A 13,153-nucleotide genomic window follows, 5' to 3' on the forward strand; every position below is an offset into this window, starting at 1 on the left:
ACTGAGCCAGGGACCAGACTTGTACTGACTCACATGGAGAAAGGCTGCCTCATGAAAGGCAAACAGAAAGCGTCTCCACAAGTCAAGGGAGTTGCTTATATTTGGGACTTGACATTGTTTCTCAATTAGCCTGAACCAGGAAATTCTCGTTTCCTGTAACAAAGACTTTATCAAGTGATTCTTTTCCGTACCTCAAACCATACTCTCGGTTAACGTTTACCCGTCCCGACTTGTTAAACAAGTTTTGTTTTGTTTTTTTAGAATCTTTAAGCGTTCTTAACTTTAGCCAGCTCACACATCTGCAAGAATATCTAGGATGGTGCTCATTTGACAGGGATCACACACAGAGCAGCGTGGAGGTGGAGAAGCTCGCCTTCCCCACGGTGACGATGTATCAGTAAGTTCGGTTTTGTTTCACCTACGAAGGGTTTGTTTCACATTTATGCTTCTAAGTAGAAGTTAGAAATAATGCTAAGTTAGTTATCTAATTGCTCTCTATTTCTGTTGGTGAGAAGACATAGTAATAATAATAAACTCTATTTCAGGAAACCATGAGTTTATACTTAGGAGTTGAGATTTTTGATGTTGGACTGAATTACGATTAGGGTTGAATATGGATATTTAATGTGAGAATTACATTTCATATAGCTTAAACGTTTAATATGAGGATTTAGGCAACAATATACACCTTTCAGTAAGACAGAGAGCCCAAGGAGCACTGGTAAGTTCAGGGACTGGAATGGAATGAGGAAGGTCACTCCACCTAAGAGTTTAAAAGACATTTACTGTGCTCATTCTAAACGAGGCACTAAGCTGATCCTTTTGAAAGGAAATGTTCAGGTTATTTGGGAAGCATATGCCTTAGCCTCCATTCCGAAGCTGATAAACATGAGTGAAACTCAAAAATATGAATAAGGAGTGTAATGGCCTCAGTTTTATTCTTACATCTTCGTACTGCCTTCTCCACCTCCTGGGTCCTACGATTCTCCCTCACTGGAAATTCCTCCCACACCTCCTTTTAACTTTTCCAAAGAACGTTATTAATCAGCAACCTATTGCTGTATTCTATGCAAAAACAGCTTTTGAAATTAAAAACAATGCGAAAAAGCTGCTCAATTAAAAAAAAGACAAATGTTTTGTTTTTCAAAAAGAAGAAAACAAAAACAGCATACAAGTACAATTTATGTAAATAGATGAGAAGTGAGTAATTTTTAGTATTAGTATAGAAATCCATGGTAAGGAAATGGTATTTTATATAAAATAAATACATTTTCTTTCCTACTCTTTGTCTGATCTGTTCTGCATCTTGTTCTACATATTTGCCATCATCACATATTAATTCTTCATCTACAATTGGAGGTAAATTATCACAAGTTATTCAGGATGAAGGAGTTGCAAACGTCTTTTCTAATGTCTGATAAAAGTTTTCCTGTCTTTTTCGACAGTAAAAAGAAACAGATATTGGTATGTGAAACTCAACTAAATTCAAGTAGTTTTCTAGATCAGGAAACTTCCAACAAAATTAATTTTTTACAGTTATTCAGATGAGTTCTCTCCACCTGATCGCCTTACATCCACAAGTTAAGGTTTAGTTTACTTTAAAAAAATAAAAGAGAATAAACGAGTGAACTGAAATTAGTTGTATTTGTGGAAATAGTATGTAACATGATAAATGGTTTTATTTGTATGTAAAAGAATAGGAACATTCAAAGGTTGTGAGTAGAACATCAGTAATATAATTCAGTTCTGTTAGAGATATATCTCATGTACTTGCTGTGTGCACATGAGAACCAGTGTATGGATCCTAGAACCCACATAAACTGTGGGCCTGGTCCACGCGTACCTGTAACCCTAGCCTGATAGCAGGGACACAAAGGTTTCTGGGCCTTGCTCTATGCCAAAACCATAAGGTTTGAGTTCAAAAGCAGATGCTGTCTCACAAGGACAAGGTTGAATGTAAAAGATGGTGATGCTATCTTTTCGCCTCTCCATGTGTACACATACACATACGTGTGCACACACACCATACCCACACATGCACATATGCACATATACATATATATTAAAAATATGTAAAGTAAAGCTAATCAATTTTCCTTTTTTCTATCTGGCATTCATTTGTGGTCTGTTATATGCCAGGAACTATTAGTAGCCTTGGGGACATACAATTTAAATTTCTATTAAGACTTGTGTAAAACATGAATTCTATATTACAGTTGGTTAAAGGCAAAGGAAATCCCTTGGTGTAGTAAAGGGACAAATGGCTGGAACAAAAAAGAAAGAAGCTAAGAAAACAAAGCCAACAAAAGCCCTGGGACAACCCCTGGTATGAAATACACCAGGAAATCATTTAAACTTCCACATTCCTATAATTCTCCATCCAAAGATTTTCAAGATTTTCAACTCTAGATCCAAAAGTCCACGACCATATTTTCTGTTCAGACGACCAAGATCCCAGCTCGATACAGGTTTGCTTTATGGAGTCTGGCTTTTCCTTAGTTTTTTGGCTGGAAGCAGGATGAGGGGTAAGGGTCATAAGGAAGGAAATGAGGTATTAAGAAGCTTTCTCTATTCCTCCCACTGATGATGTCTTTGGAAAACACAACTTGATTTTTAATGTTTTTTTTTATCACTTTTGAATAGAGTGAAGAAAATACATCTTGCTTTTGTACAGACTATTATGGACCACAATGCTTAGCATGTAACGTGTTAGCAGAGCCCTTTAAATGCTTCTCTAATTCACTTAAGACCAACACATTTCTAGCCAACCACTTGTCCAACTTCTGGTCTTCTCAACTCCACTCAAATGGATTTCGTGACACTTCTGACTCTTTTAAATATAGAAGTTCTTTTTCTAGTAAGCTACTCTATGCTTACTATGTTCTAAAAAAAGTATAAATATATTTGGTTTTTATTTAAATTCTTTTCTTTCTCATCAAAAAGAAAAAAACCCAAAAAACAAAAAAAAAACCCCAAAACCAAAAAACAATTGCAAAATGTAGCCTCCAGCGGAATTTGATCCTTAGAACCCATGATGGAAGAAGGAAATGACTTCTGAAAGCTGTGCTCTGACTGCCACATATGCACTGCAGCATGCTTTGACCAGCTCCATATAACAAACAGATGACCCTTTAAATCTACTGATTTTAAAAATGAGGTTAAAAAAAAAATGAGGTTCTGAGTGATTTTATAATTCTCTGTCATCCACCGAAATACTGGAATTTTTTTTTATTGTGGAAACACCTATCAGTAGATTGTTTCTCCCCTCCCACACGTACTAGTATGCCTGTTCTAAGAACAGGCAATTAACGTAAAAAAGCTTCGTCACTGGGCCTAGTGGCTCAGGACTACCGTCCTACCAAGTTAGGGGCTGAGGTAGAAGAATAGAGCACAACCTTGCCTAAACAACTCAGTGAAACAGTGTCTGGGAACCCTTTTTAAATTTATGGGGTTGAGTGCTTGCCAAGCGTATGAGTGATCTGAAATATAATCTCCAGTACTGAGAAAAAAAAAGGGGGGTTGGGAAGAAGGAAGGAAGGAAGGAATAACGAAAGAGAAGTTTGTCAGTGGAAACATATGCATGCAGAAAATGAAATCTAACGGCTTTGACATCATCATTGTGATTAAATCGATAAAAGGAAGCGTGTTCTTTGTTTCTGGGATAAAGCCTTGAACAGAAGGAGTTCAGGTTTGCCAGCAGAGTAAGAGGCTAGAAGCAAAAGAGTAATGGTACCCAAACTGAGTAAAGGTAGTTAGTACTTCTCAAGAGCATAAATCTGAGCTTTTACAAAACATGTGCATACACAATGTACATATATACACACATACAAACACATGCTCATACTTTTCTATTTTATTTTATTTTTGATTATTTTATTTATTTACATTTCAAATGTTCCCCTTTCTGGTTTCCCTTCCACAAACCTGCCATTCCATACCCCTCCCTCTTGCCTCTATGAGGGTGCTCCCCCACCCACCCACTCCTGCCTCACCACTTGGACACCCCCTTACACCAGGGTACCAAGCCTCCACAGGACCCAGGGCTTCTCCTCCTATTAATGTCAGATAAGGCCATCCTCTGCTACATATGCAGCTGGAGCCATGGGTCCTTTCCATGTGTATTCTTTGGTTGGTGGTTTAGTTTCTGGGAACTCTGGGGGGTCTGGTTGCCTGTTATTGTTCTTCCTATGGTGTTGCCATCCCCTTTGGGTCCTTCAGTCCTTCCCCTAACTCTCACTGGGTTCCCAGTGTTCAGTCCAATGGTTGGCTGTGAGTATCTCTATCAGTATTGGTCAGGTGCTGATAGAGCCTTTCAGGGAACAGCTATAGCAGGCTCCTGTCAGCAATCACTTCTTGGCATCAGCAGTAGAGTCTGGGTTTGGTGTCTGCAGATGGGATGGATTCCCAGGAGTGGCAGTCTCTGGATGTTTTTTTTCATTCAGTCTCTGCTCCACTCTTTGTCCCAGCATTTCCTTTAAACAAGAACAATTCTGGGTTAAACTTTTTGAGATGGACAGGTGGCCCGATCCTCTACAGGTTCCTATGCCTATCCACTGGACATGGGCTCTACGGGTTCTATCTCCCCTTTGTTGGGTATTTCAACTAATGCCATCCCCATTGGGTCTTGGGAACCTCTTGCTTCCCTGGCATCTGGAACTTTCTAGTGTCTACCCCAGTTCCCCAACACCCACTGCTACACACTTCCTTTCAATTTCCAGACTCTGTACATCTTCCTGTCTCCTTCCACACCTGATCTCCTGTCCCCCTTTTCCCTCCTCCTCTCCCTCCTCTTCCTCCTCCTCTTCCCCCTCCTCCCCCTCCTCCCCTCCTCCTCCTCTTCCCCCTCCTCCCCCTCCTCATCCTCCTCTTCCTCCTCCTTCTCCTCCTTCTCCTCCCTCTCCCTCTCTCTCTCTCTCTCTCTCTCTCTCTCTCTCTCTCTCTCTCTCCCCCCCCCAGGTCCTTCTCCCCTTCCACCTCCCTTCCTACTTACTTCCTGTGATTATTTTGTTCAGTAGGACTGAAGCATCCACATTTTCTTCTTCCTTCTTCTTTAGCTTCATGTGGTCTGTGGATTGTATTTTGGGTATACCAAGCTTTGGGGCTAATATTCACCTATCGATGAGTGCATACTATGTGTGTTCTTTTGTGATTGGGTTACCTCACTCAGGATATTTTCTAGTTCCATCCATTTGCCTATATATTTTATGAAGTCATTATTTTTGATAGCTGCGTAGTACACCATTGAGTAGGTGATCCACATTTTCTGTATCCATTCCTCTATTGAAAGGTATCTGGGTTGCTACAGCTTCTGACTATTATAAATAAGGCTGCTATGGACATAGTGAAGCATGTGTCCTTGTTATATATTGGGGTATCTTTTGGGTATATGCCCAGGAATGGTATAGCTGGGTCCTCAGGTAGGACTATGTCCTATTTCCTGAGGAACCACCAGACTGTGGTTGTACCAGTTTGCAATCCCATCAGCAATGGATAAGTGTTCCTCTTCCTCTACATCCTTACCAGCATGTGATGTCATCTGAGTTTTGGTCTTAGCCATTCTGATTGGTATGATGTGGAATCTCAGGGTTGTTTTGATTTGTATTTCCCTGATGACTAAGGATGTTTTGAATATTTGTTCAGGTGCTTCTCAGCCTTTCAAGATTAGACATATATTTAAGACTTGGGATATAAATATAATTATTAATGATTAGGTTAGAACAGTTTTATTTATCACTTGAGAATTCCATATATGCCTACAGCGTGGTTTGATCATATCCCTCCTTCTTCCTCCTCCTCATCCCAAACTGTCCACCACACCTCCTCTCATCTTCATTTTCTTTTTGTTTTTCTACAACTCTCTGAGTCCAATTAGAGTGGCCTACATGTGTACAAACACAGTGCTGTCCAATGCATCATGCCCAAGCTACTAGGAGCCACATCTCTGGAGAGAGCTGAGAACCAGGAGCTGCATTAGGATTCTGTATTTCTATAGGGCAATGTCATAATAATGTCTAGTATAAAACCATTCTACTAAAAAACAACAACATACTTCGAAGTGAGCATTTGACTTACATGTGCCATAAACATTAGCACCTATAGTAATGACTATAGCTCTCAATGGGGGCATCTATAACACATCTCCCTCACTGAATCTCAGGGATCATCATGGAAGATAGGACAGAAAGACTCTAAGAGCTGCTGTTGGGGATATCTGCTCTGAGACCGGGCCAATACACACGTGATTTCACAGCATCCGCAACTGCATGCCCACGACACACACAAAAGCAAATCACTCAGAATCCTAGTACGGACAAGAGAAGAGCTCATGGAGTTCCACTCTTATCTGAGGAGCTTATCCATAATTGGCTGAGGGGAAGGGGTCGTGTTTCCTCAGGCATGTGGTTGCTAAGAGGCTACCCAGGTACCAGCAGATGCTCCTATACCCATGAGTATCCAAGCAACACTGGCTTAAATTTGAGCAAGCACATTATGTGCATGTATGAAATTCTCAAACAATAAGAATATAATTAAAAACAAATGTAAAAGTATCTCTCTGCTTAAGTTTCACACACATTCAAAATTATTTCCATAAGATAAATTCATTTCCTCATCATTTTGTCATTCCTGAAATGTCATCTCGTGATTGACAAACTGATATACACTCTTCCTCATCTATGTTTTCACATTCAGTTCCCTATAGTTCCCTGAATAACTCAGTATGTAGAATTCCTCAGGGCCTTCAGATAAGGACTTCTAAATCTCCAGACATCCCACAACAAAGAATTTAGTCTTTGAGGGAGGCATTTGTAAGGGTGGGACTGGGAAGAGAGGAGGGAGAGGACTGTGATCGGCATGTAAAGTGAATGAAAAAAAATTGAAATAAAAAAGTTAAAGTTAAAAAAAGTTTAGTCTTTGTTTCCGTTGCCATCCTTCACCATTAGTTTTCTGACCTGGCACTGCCCGACTCCTCTGAGGCTAACGCTTTTTTACATTCGACCTTCCCCCCTCAGTGTGATCATTATGGACCCCAGGCTGACCCAGGTTATGATCCCTGTTATTTACAGACTTGCGCTTACTTCTTTTTCGTCCCCAAGTCCTGCATTCACTTGAGCACAAGTCCCTCGGAGTGGAGACTGACATCCTCACTACCTATTTCCTTGATCTTCTCTCCCAGATATATTTTTCTCCTCAAACGTCATTTCTGTGAACACCCCACACCCCGGATTTGTCATGACTGGGAGTAACTCGCTATGAATCACAAGTGTGAACTTCTAACCCTGTTATTCTTATAGTCTTGTTCTGCTGCATCAGGGCGTCAGAGCAGCTTTCTGTTGCTCTTATTTCATTTGTTCTTAAAATGTTTTTGCCTTTTTCTAAGGTGGGGGAATCTCAGGTTTCATTCAGACTGTCCCAGAATTCAGCCCAGACAGGCCACGGGTTGCAATCTTCCTCCTTCTGTCTCCTTAGCAGTATGATTTTAAGAGTGCGTCACAACTGGTTCTAATTTTTAATCCTTTTGTTGGGCATCATCTGCCACAACAAATTACGTGATAATTTGAATTCTCACACAGATAGACACTGAGCTTCCTCTTCTAATCTTTAGGATCTTTTTTTGAGATAAGTTTTGGTCTGTGACTCAAGCTAGTCTTGAACTTACCTGCTTCTGCTCCCTCAGTTCTGAGATTAAAGGTCTACGCCACCCTGACTACTGGAAAATTTTTGTTTATTCATTTATTCCTCCTCCCCGTCCTCCTTGTTAAAGACAAGGCCTCAATCTGTAGCACAGACAGGCCTTGAACTTGGGGTCAGTTCTTACCTTAGTTTCCTTTATAGAATTACAAACCCGTGTCATTGCAAATTCGTGAATATTTTTCTTTTAAGTGTATGAGTGTTTTACCCAAATGCATATATGCTCACTTCATGCATGCAGTGGTATCGAATCTCAGAGGGTTCCAGAACCCCTGTGACTAGAGTTATAGATGCTTGTGAACGCTCATGTGAGTACCAGGAACTGAATCCTGATTCTTTAGAAGAGTGACAGGTCCGCTTAACCTCTGAGCCATCTCTCTAGACCCTACTGAAAATTCCTTAATGACATCAGGGTTTCAGCTCTAAATTCTTTTGCCTCTCATCTTTTCCCATTTGTCCTGCCTACACTCTAAAGCAAATAACAGCACCCTCCCTCCTCACAGACTTCCTTACAAATGTGCAGGATGTCCCCAGATGTCCCTAGTCATCCAAGCTTGCTATGCTTCCTGGCATTTGTACTTCCCTTTGTCCGTTTCTACAGTAAGTCTGTCAGATTCTTTGGCTTCCTTCAGTTTCTGGTTCTCATCCTCTGTGCTCTCAGGTTGTACTAATTCAGCAACTCTCAACCTGTGAGCTCTGAGACCTTGGGGTCTTACCTCAGATATCCTGCATATCAGATATTTACGTTATCATTCGTAAGAGTAGCAAAAGCTATAGTTGTGAGGTAGCAAGCAACAAAATAATTTTATGGTTGTGGGTCACCAAAACATAAGGAACTGTATTAAAGGGTCGAGTTAGGAAGGTTGAGACCCACTGTCCTCACTGTGACAAAGTGATTGACTTATCAGAGTAGGTCATTCAACTTCCACACATCAAACCTTCAAATCCAGAGGCATTATTCATTCTCAAGAATACATCTACAATTTTTTTAGTTCCCCAATCTACTAGTTTAAACTATATCAAAATGCTAATCTATCACCATTTTCTACTTCTAGGAAAGTTTTATATGAGTGAGCCTAATTATCTATAACCCATGATTATTCAAATACACTTAAATCCCTCTCACAACTTCAGGATACCTGAAGCTTTGAGAACTAATACTCAAAGCTAGGGACTAAATTATCTCATCCATAGAAGAAAAAAATCACTCCATCAAATCCACATACCTAGATGATTTAATGCTCCCTCCCCAGTGACAGTCAAACTCGGTTAAACTGAACAATTGTTGATCCTATTGTGCCATTTCCTTACTTGTAGTGTCCCTCCCCATTTTCACTATCTGCTTTTTAAGCTCGCATTCCTCATTGGTTATTTGAGAACAAATTCTAATAGAATAGTGTATCATGTCCTATTAGTAAGTGAAATAATATTCTTACTTAGCTTGCTTATTTAATCATTCTTGGTCTCTGCTTTTGAGTATTCAAAAGAGCATATTCCAGATCGTCAATGTTCTTACTGTCATTGTGGCCCAGGGGTGCATCTCTCACAGTGTCTCCTGAGCACCACCACACCACAGCCTTGATTGCCATGGCATGCTCACCTAACACAGGTTCTCTTAGCTAGAGCCATGCCACTACATTTATAAGTTTTGTGGTTCTTAACAATACCACTCAACCAGAGCTCCCAGGGACTAAACCAACATCCAAAGAGTACACATGGACAGACCCATGGCTCCAGCTGCATATGTAGCAGAGGATTGCCTTGCTGGGCATCAATGGGAGGAGAAGCCCTGGGTTATGCCAAGGCTAGGGTCCCCCACCCCCCCAGTGTAGAGGAATGTCAGGCCAGGGAGGCGGGAAGGGGTGGATGGTTGGGGGGGACACCCTCATAGAAGAAGGGGAAGGGGGTATGGAATAGGGGGCTTATGGATGGGAAACTGGAAAGGGAATAACATTTGAAGTATAAATAAAAAATATCCAATAAAAAAGAATAAAATAAACAAAAATAATTTTGTGGTTCTTCAAGACCTAATGAATCATGAACACATAGTCAAATTATTTCTTGTAAAAATTTATTCTCAAGTCCTATTTTTCTAATTTTCCCCCGTGGTCACTGGTATGATAATTTTACATTAGAATCATATAGAAAAATGTAAATAAAGATAAGAAATTTAAGTCTTCTGAATCATTACTATTCGACTTAGAGATTTAGTTGAAACAGGGGCACAGACATATTTGCCTTAGGACCTTCACTTAGATGTTGGGTAAATCAAGTTCCGGAAGTGTTAAATCTCCTTCTAAACTTTATTCTATCGAATGAAGACTCCTAATTGCTGTTGTTGCTCCCATGACCTGTGCTTCACCCTTACACCTCATTCTTTGTTTTTCCAAACCTGTTTGGGAAAGGTAGAGCAATCTCAAGTAAAGGACCACACCCTACCTTTGTCGAGGTCCTATGACTACAACCATTAGCAAAGAAACTCTAAATACATCATGGAAACTCTAAATACATCAGACACAGAGAGAAGCAGTTGCTGACAATTTAGATAGCTTACAGTCCAGCCCAAATGACCTTGCATTTTGCTGATGCTGTACATTTACCCTCTGGCGGGTGTTTGCCACTAAAAGTTAAGGGTGAGTATTGGGAGAGTAGAGAAGCCATTTGCCTAGGGATTCTTTGATTGACAGGAATCTCCAAAATAAGCCAACCGTTAGGTGGCTCCACTGCTTTGAGTAGAGCTGTTTATGTGTTTCAAGCCACTTAACTTTATTCATTTGGATCAATCAGGTACAGCCTTTTCTGTAAACAACCCTCTTAACTGTTAACACTCAGTGAACACTTCCTATCTACCCTACATCACAGGAACTATGTGGGAATCATGTCTTTTTTTATAGAAATAAAGTCAGGCACCAGAAACCTGAGGCAAGGTCTAAATCACAATTAAGGGCAGTGAATACAATCTGAACCAATTCAGGCGCTTTCTGCTACTTGTGCAGCCTCATTCAACAAGGCTACTGAGCTCTGGAGGAAGAAACACTACAGGGAAAATAGTGTTTGTTTTCTGTCCATTGTTATGTAAGACATGCAGAATTGGACAAAAAAGGGAAAATAGTATGAAAATCCACTTCTTTCCCTCGTAACCCACTGACATTTGAAATAGCACATAACTGTAACATCTTTAAGCATCTTCCCCATTTTAATTAAGATTTTTAATATTTTTGAGTTTTCATACCTGTTACACCATATTTACATGACTTCTACTTCACCAACAGTTTCTTTTTTTTTCTCCATCTTCATTAAATTGGGTATTTCTTATTTACATTTCAATTGTTATTACCTTTCCCGGTTTTCAGGCAACCATATCCCTAACCCCTTCCCCCCCTTCTATATAGGTATTCCCCTCCCCATCTTCCCCCCATTACCACCCTCCCCACAACAATCACGTTCACTGGGGGTTCAGTCTTGGCAGGACCAAGGGCTTCCCCTTCCACTGGTGCTCTTACTAGGCTATTCATTGCTACCTATGCAGTTGGAGACCAGGGTCAGTCCATGTACAGTCTTTAGGTAGTGGCTTAGTCACTGGAAGCTCTGGTTGGTTGGCATTGTTGTTCATATGGGGTCTCAAGCCTCTTCAAGCCCTTTCAGTCCTTTCTCTGATTCCTTCAATGGGGGTCCCGTTCTCAGTTTAGTGGTTTGCTTCTGGCATTCGCCTATGTATTTGCCTTATTCTGGCTGTGTCTCTCAGGAGAGATCTACATCCAGTTCCCGTCAACCTGCACTTCTTTGCTTCATCCATCTTATCTAGTTTGGTGGCTGTTTATGTATGGGCCACATGTGGGGCAGGCTCTGAATGGACATTCTTACAGCCTCTATTCTAAACTTTGCCTCCCCATTCCCTCCCAAGGGTATTCTTGTTCCCCCTTTAAAGAAGGAGTGAAGCATTCGCATTTTGGTCATCCTTCTTGAGTTTCATGTGTTCTGTGTATCTAGGGTAATTCGAGCATTTGGGCTAATATCCACTTATCAGTGAGTGCATACCATGTGTGTTTTTCTGTGATTGGGTTAACTCACTCAGGATGATATTTTCCAGTTCCATCCATTTGTCTATGAATTTCATAAAGTCATTGTTTTTGATAGCAGAGTAGTATTCCATTGTGTAGATGTACCACATTTTCTGTATCCATTCCTCTGTTGAAGGGCATCTGAGTTCTTTCCAGCTTCTGGCTATTATAAATAAGGCTGCTATGAACATAGTGGAGCACGTGTCTTTTTTATATGTTGGGGCATCTTTTGCCCAGGAGAGGTATAGCTGGATCCTCAGGTAGTTCAATGTCCAATTTTCTGAGGAACCTCCAGACTGATTTTCAGAATGGTTGTACCAGTCTGCAATCCTACCAACAATGGAGGAGTGTTCCTCTTTCTCCACATCCTTGCCAGCATCTGCTGTCACCTGAGTTTTTGATCTTAGCCATTCTCACTGTTGTGAGGTGAAATCTTAGGGTTGTTTTGATTTGCATTTCCCTTATGACTAAAGATGTTGAACATTTCTTTAGGTGTTTCTCAGCCATACGGCATTCCTCAGCTGTGAATTCTTTGTTTAGCTCTGAACCCCATTTTTTAATAGGGTTATTTGTCTCCCTGCGGTCTAACTTCATGAATTCTTTCTATATTTTGGATATAAGCCCTCTATCAGTTCTAAGATTGGTAAAGATCTTTTCCCAATCTGTTGGTTGCCGTTTTGTCTTAACAACAGTGTCCTTTGCCTTATAGAAGCTTTGTAGTTTTATGAGATCCCATTTGTTGATTCTTGGTCTTAGAGCCATTGGTGTTTTGTTCAGGAAATTTTCTCCATTGCCCATGTGTTCGAGATTCTTCACGATTTTTTCTATTAGTTTGAGTTTATCTGGTTTGATGTGGAGGTCCTTGATCTACTAGGACTTAAGCTTTGTGCAGGGTGATAAACATGAATCAATCTGCATTCTTCTACATACTGTCCTCCAGTTGAACCAGCACTATTTGCTAAAAATGCTATCTTTTTTCCATTGGATGGTTTTGGCTCCTTTGTCAAAAGTCAAGTAACCATAGGTGTGTGGGTTCATTTCTGGGTCTTTGATTCTATTCCACTGGTCTATCTGCCTGGCTCTGTACCAATATCATACAGTTTTTATCACTATTGCTCTGTAATACTGCTTGAGTTCAGGGATAGTGATTCCCCCGGAAGCCCTTCTATTGTTGAGGATAGTTTTAGCTATCCTGGGTTTTTGTTATTCCAGATGAATTTGCAAAAGGCCCTGTCTAACTCTCTGAAGAATTAGATTGGAATTTTGATGGGGATTGCATTGAATCTGTAGATTGCTTTTGGTAAAATGGCCATTTTTACTATATTAATCCTGCCAATCCATGAGCATGGGAGATCTTTCTATCTTCTGAGGTCTTCTTCAATTTCTTTCTTCAGAGGCTTGAA

General features: G+C 40.4%; 1 protein-coding gene across 1 annotated transcript in view; it reads left to right on the plus strand.

The window, feature by feature from the left end:
- The first annotated feature begins 322 nt into the window (after positions 1–322).
- The window catches only part of Tmprss11g (transmembrane protease, serine 11G), a 41,061-nt gene continuing 28,230 nt past the window's right edge, over positions 323–13,153 (plus strand). Inside the window, 1 exon segment of the mRNA NM_001008554.1 lies at positions 323–397. Coding sequence (NP_001008554.1) covers positions 390–397 — 8 coding nt within the window. The 5' untranslated portion in view covers positions 323–389.

This window comes from Rattus norvegicus, chromosome 14, assembly GCF_036323735.1.
Source record: "Rattus norvegicus strain BN/NHsdMcwi chromosome 14, GRCr8, whole genome shotgun sequence".
NCBI lineage: Eukaryota > Metazoa > Chordata > Mammalia > Rodentia > Muridae > Rattus > Rattus norvegicus.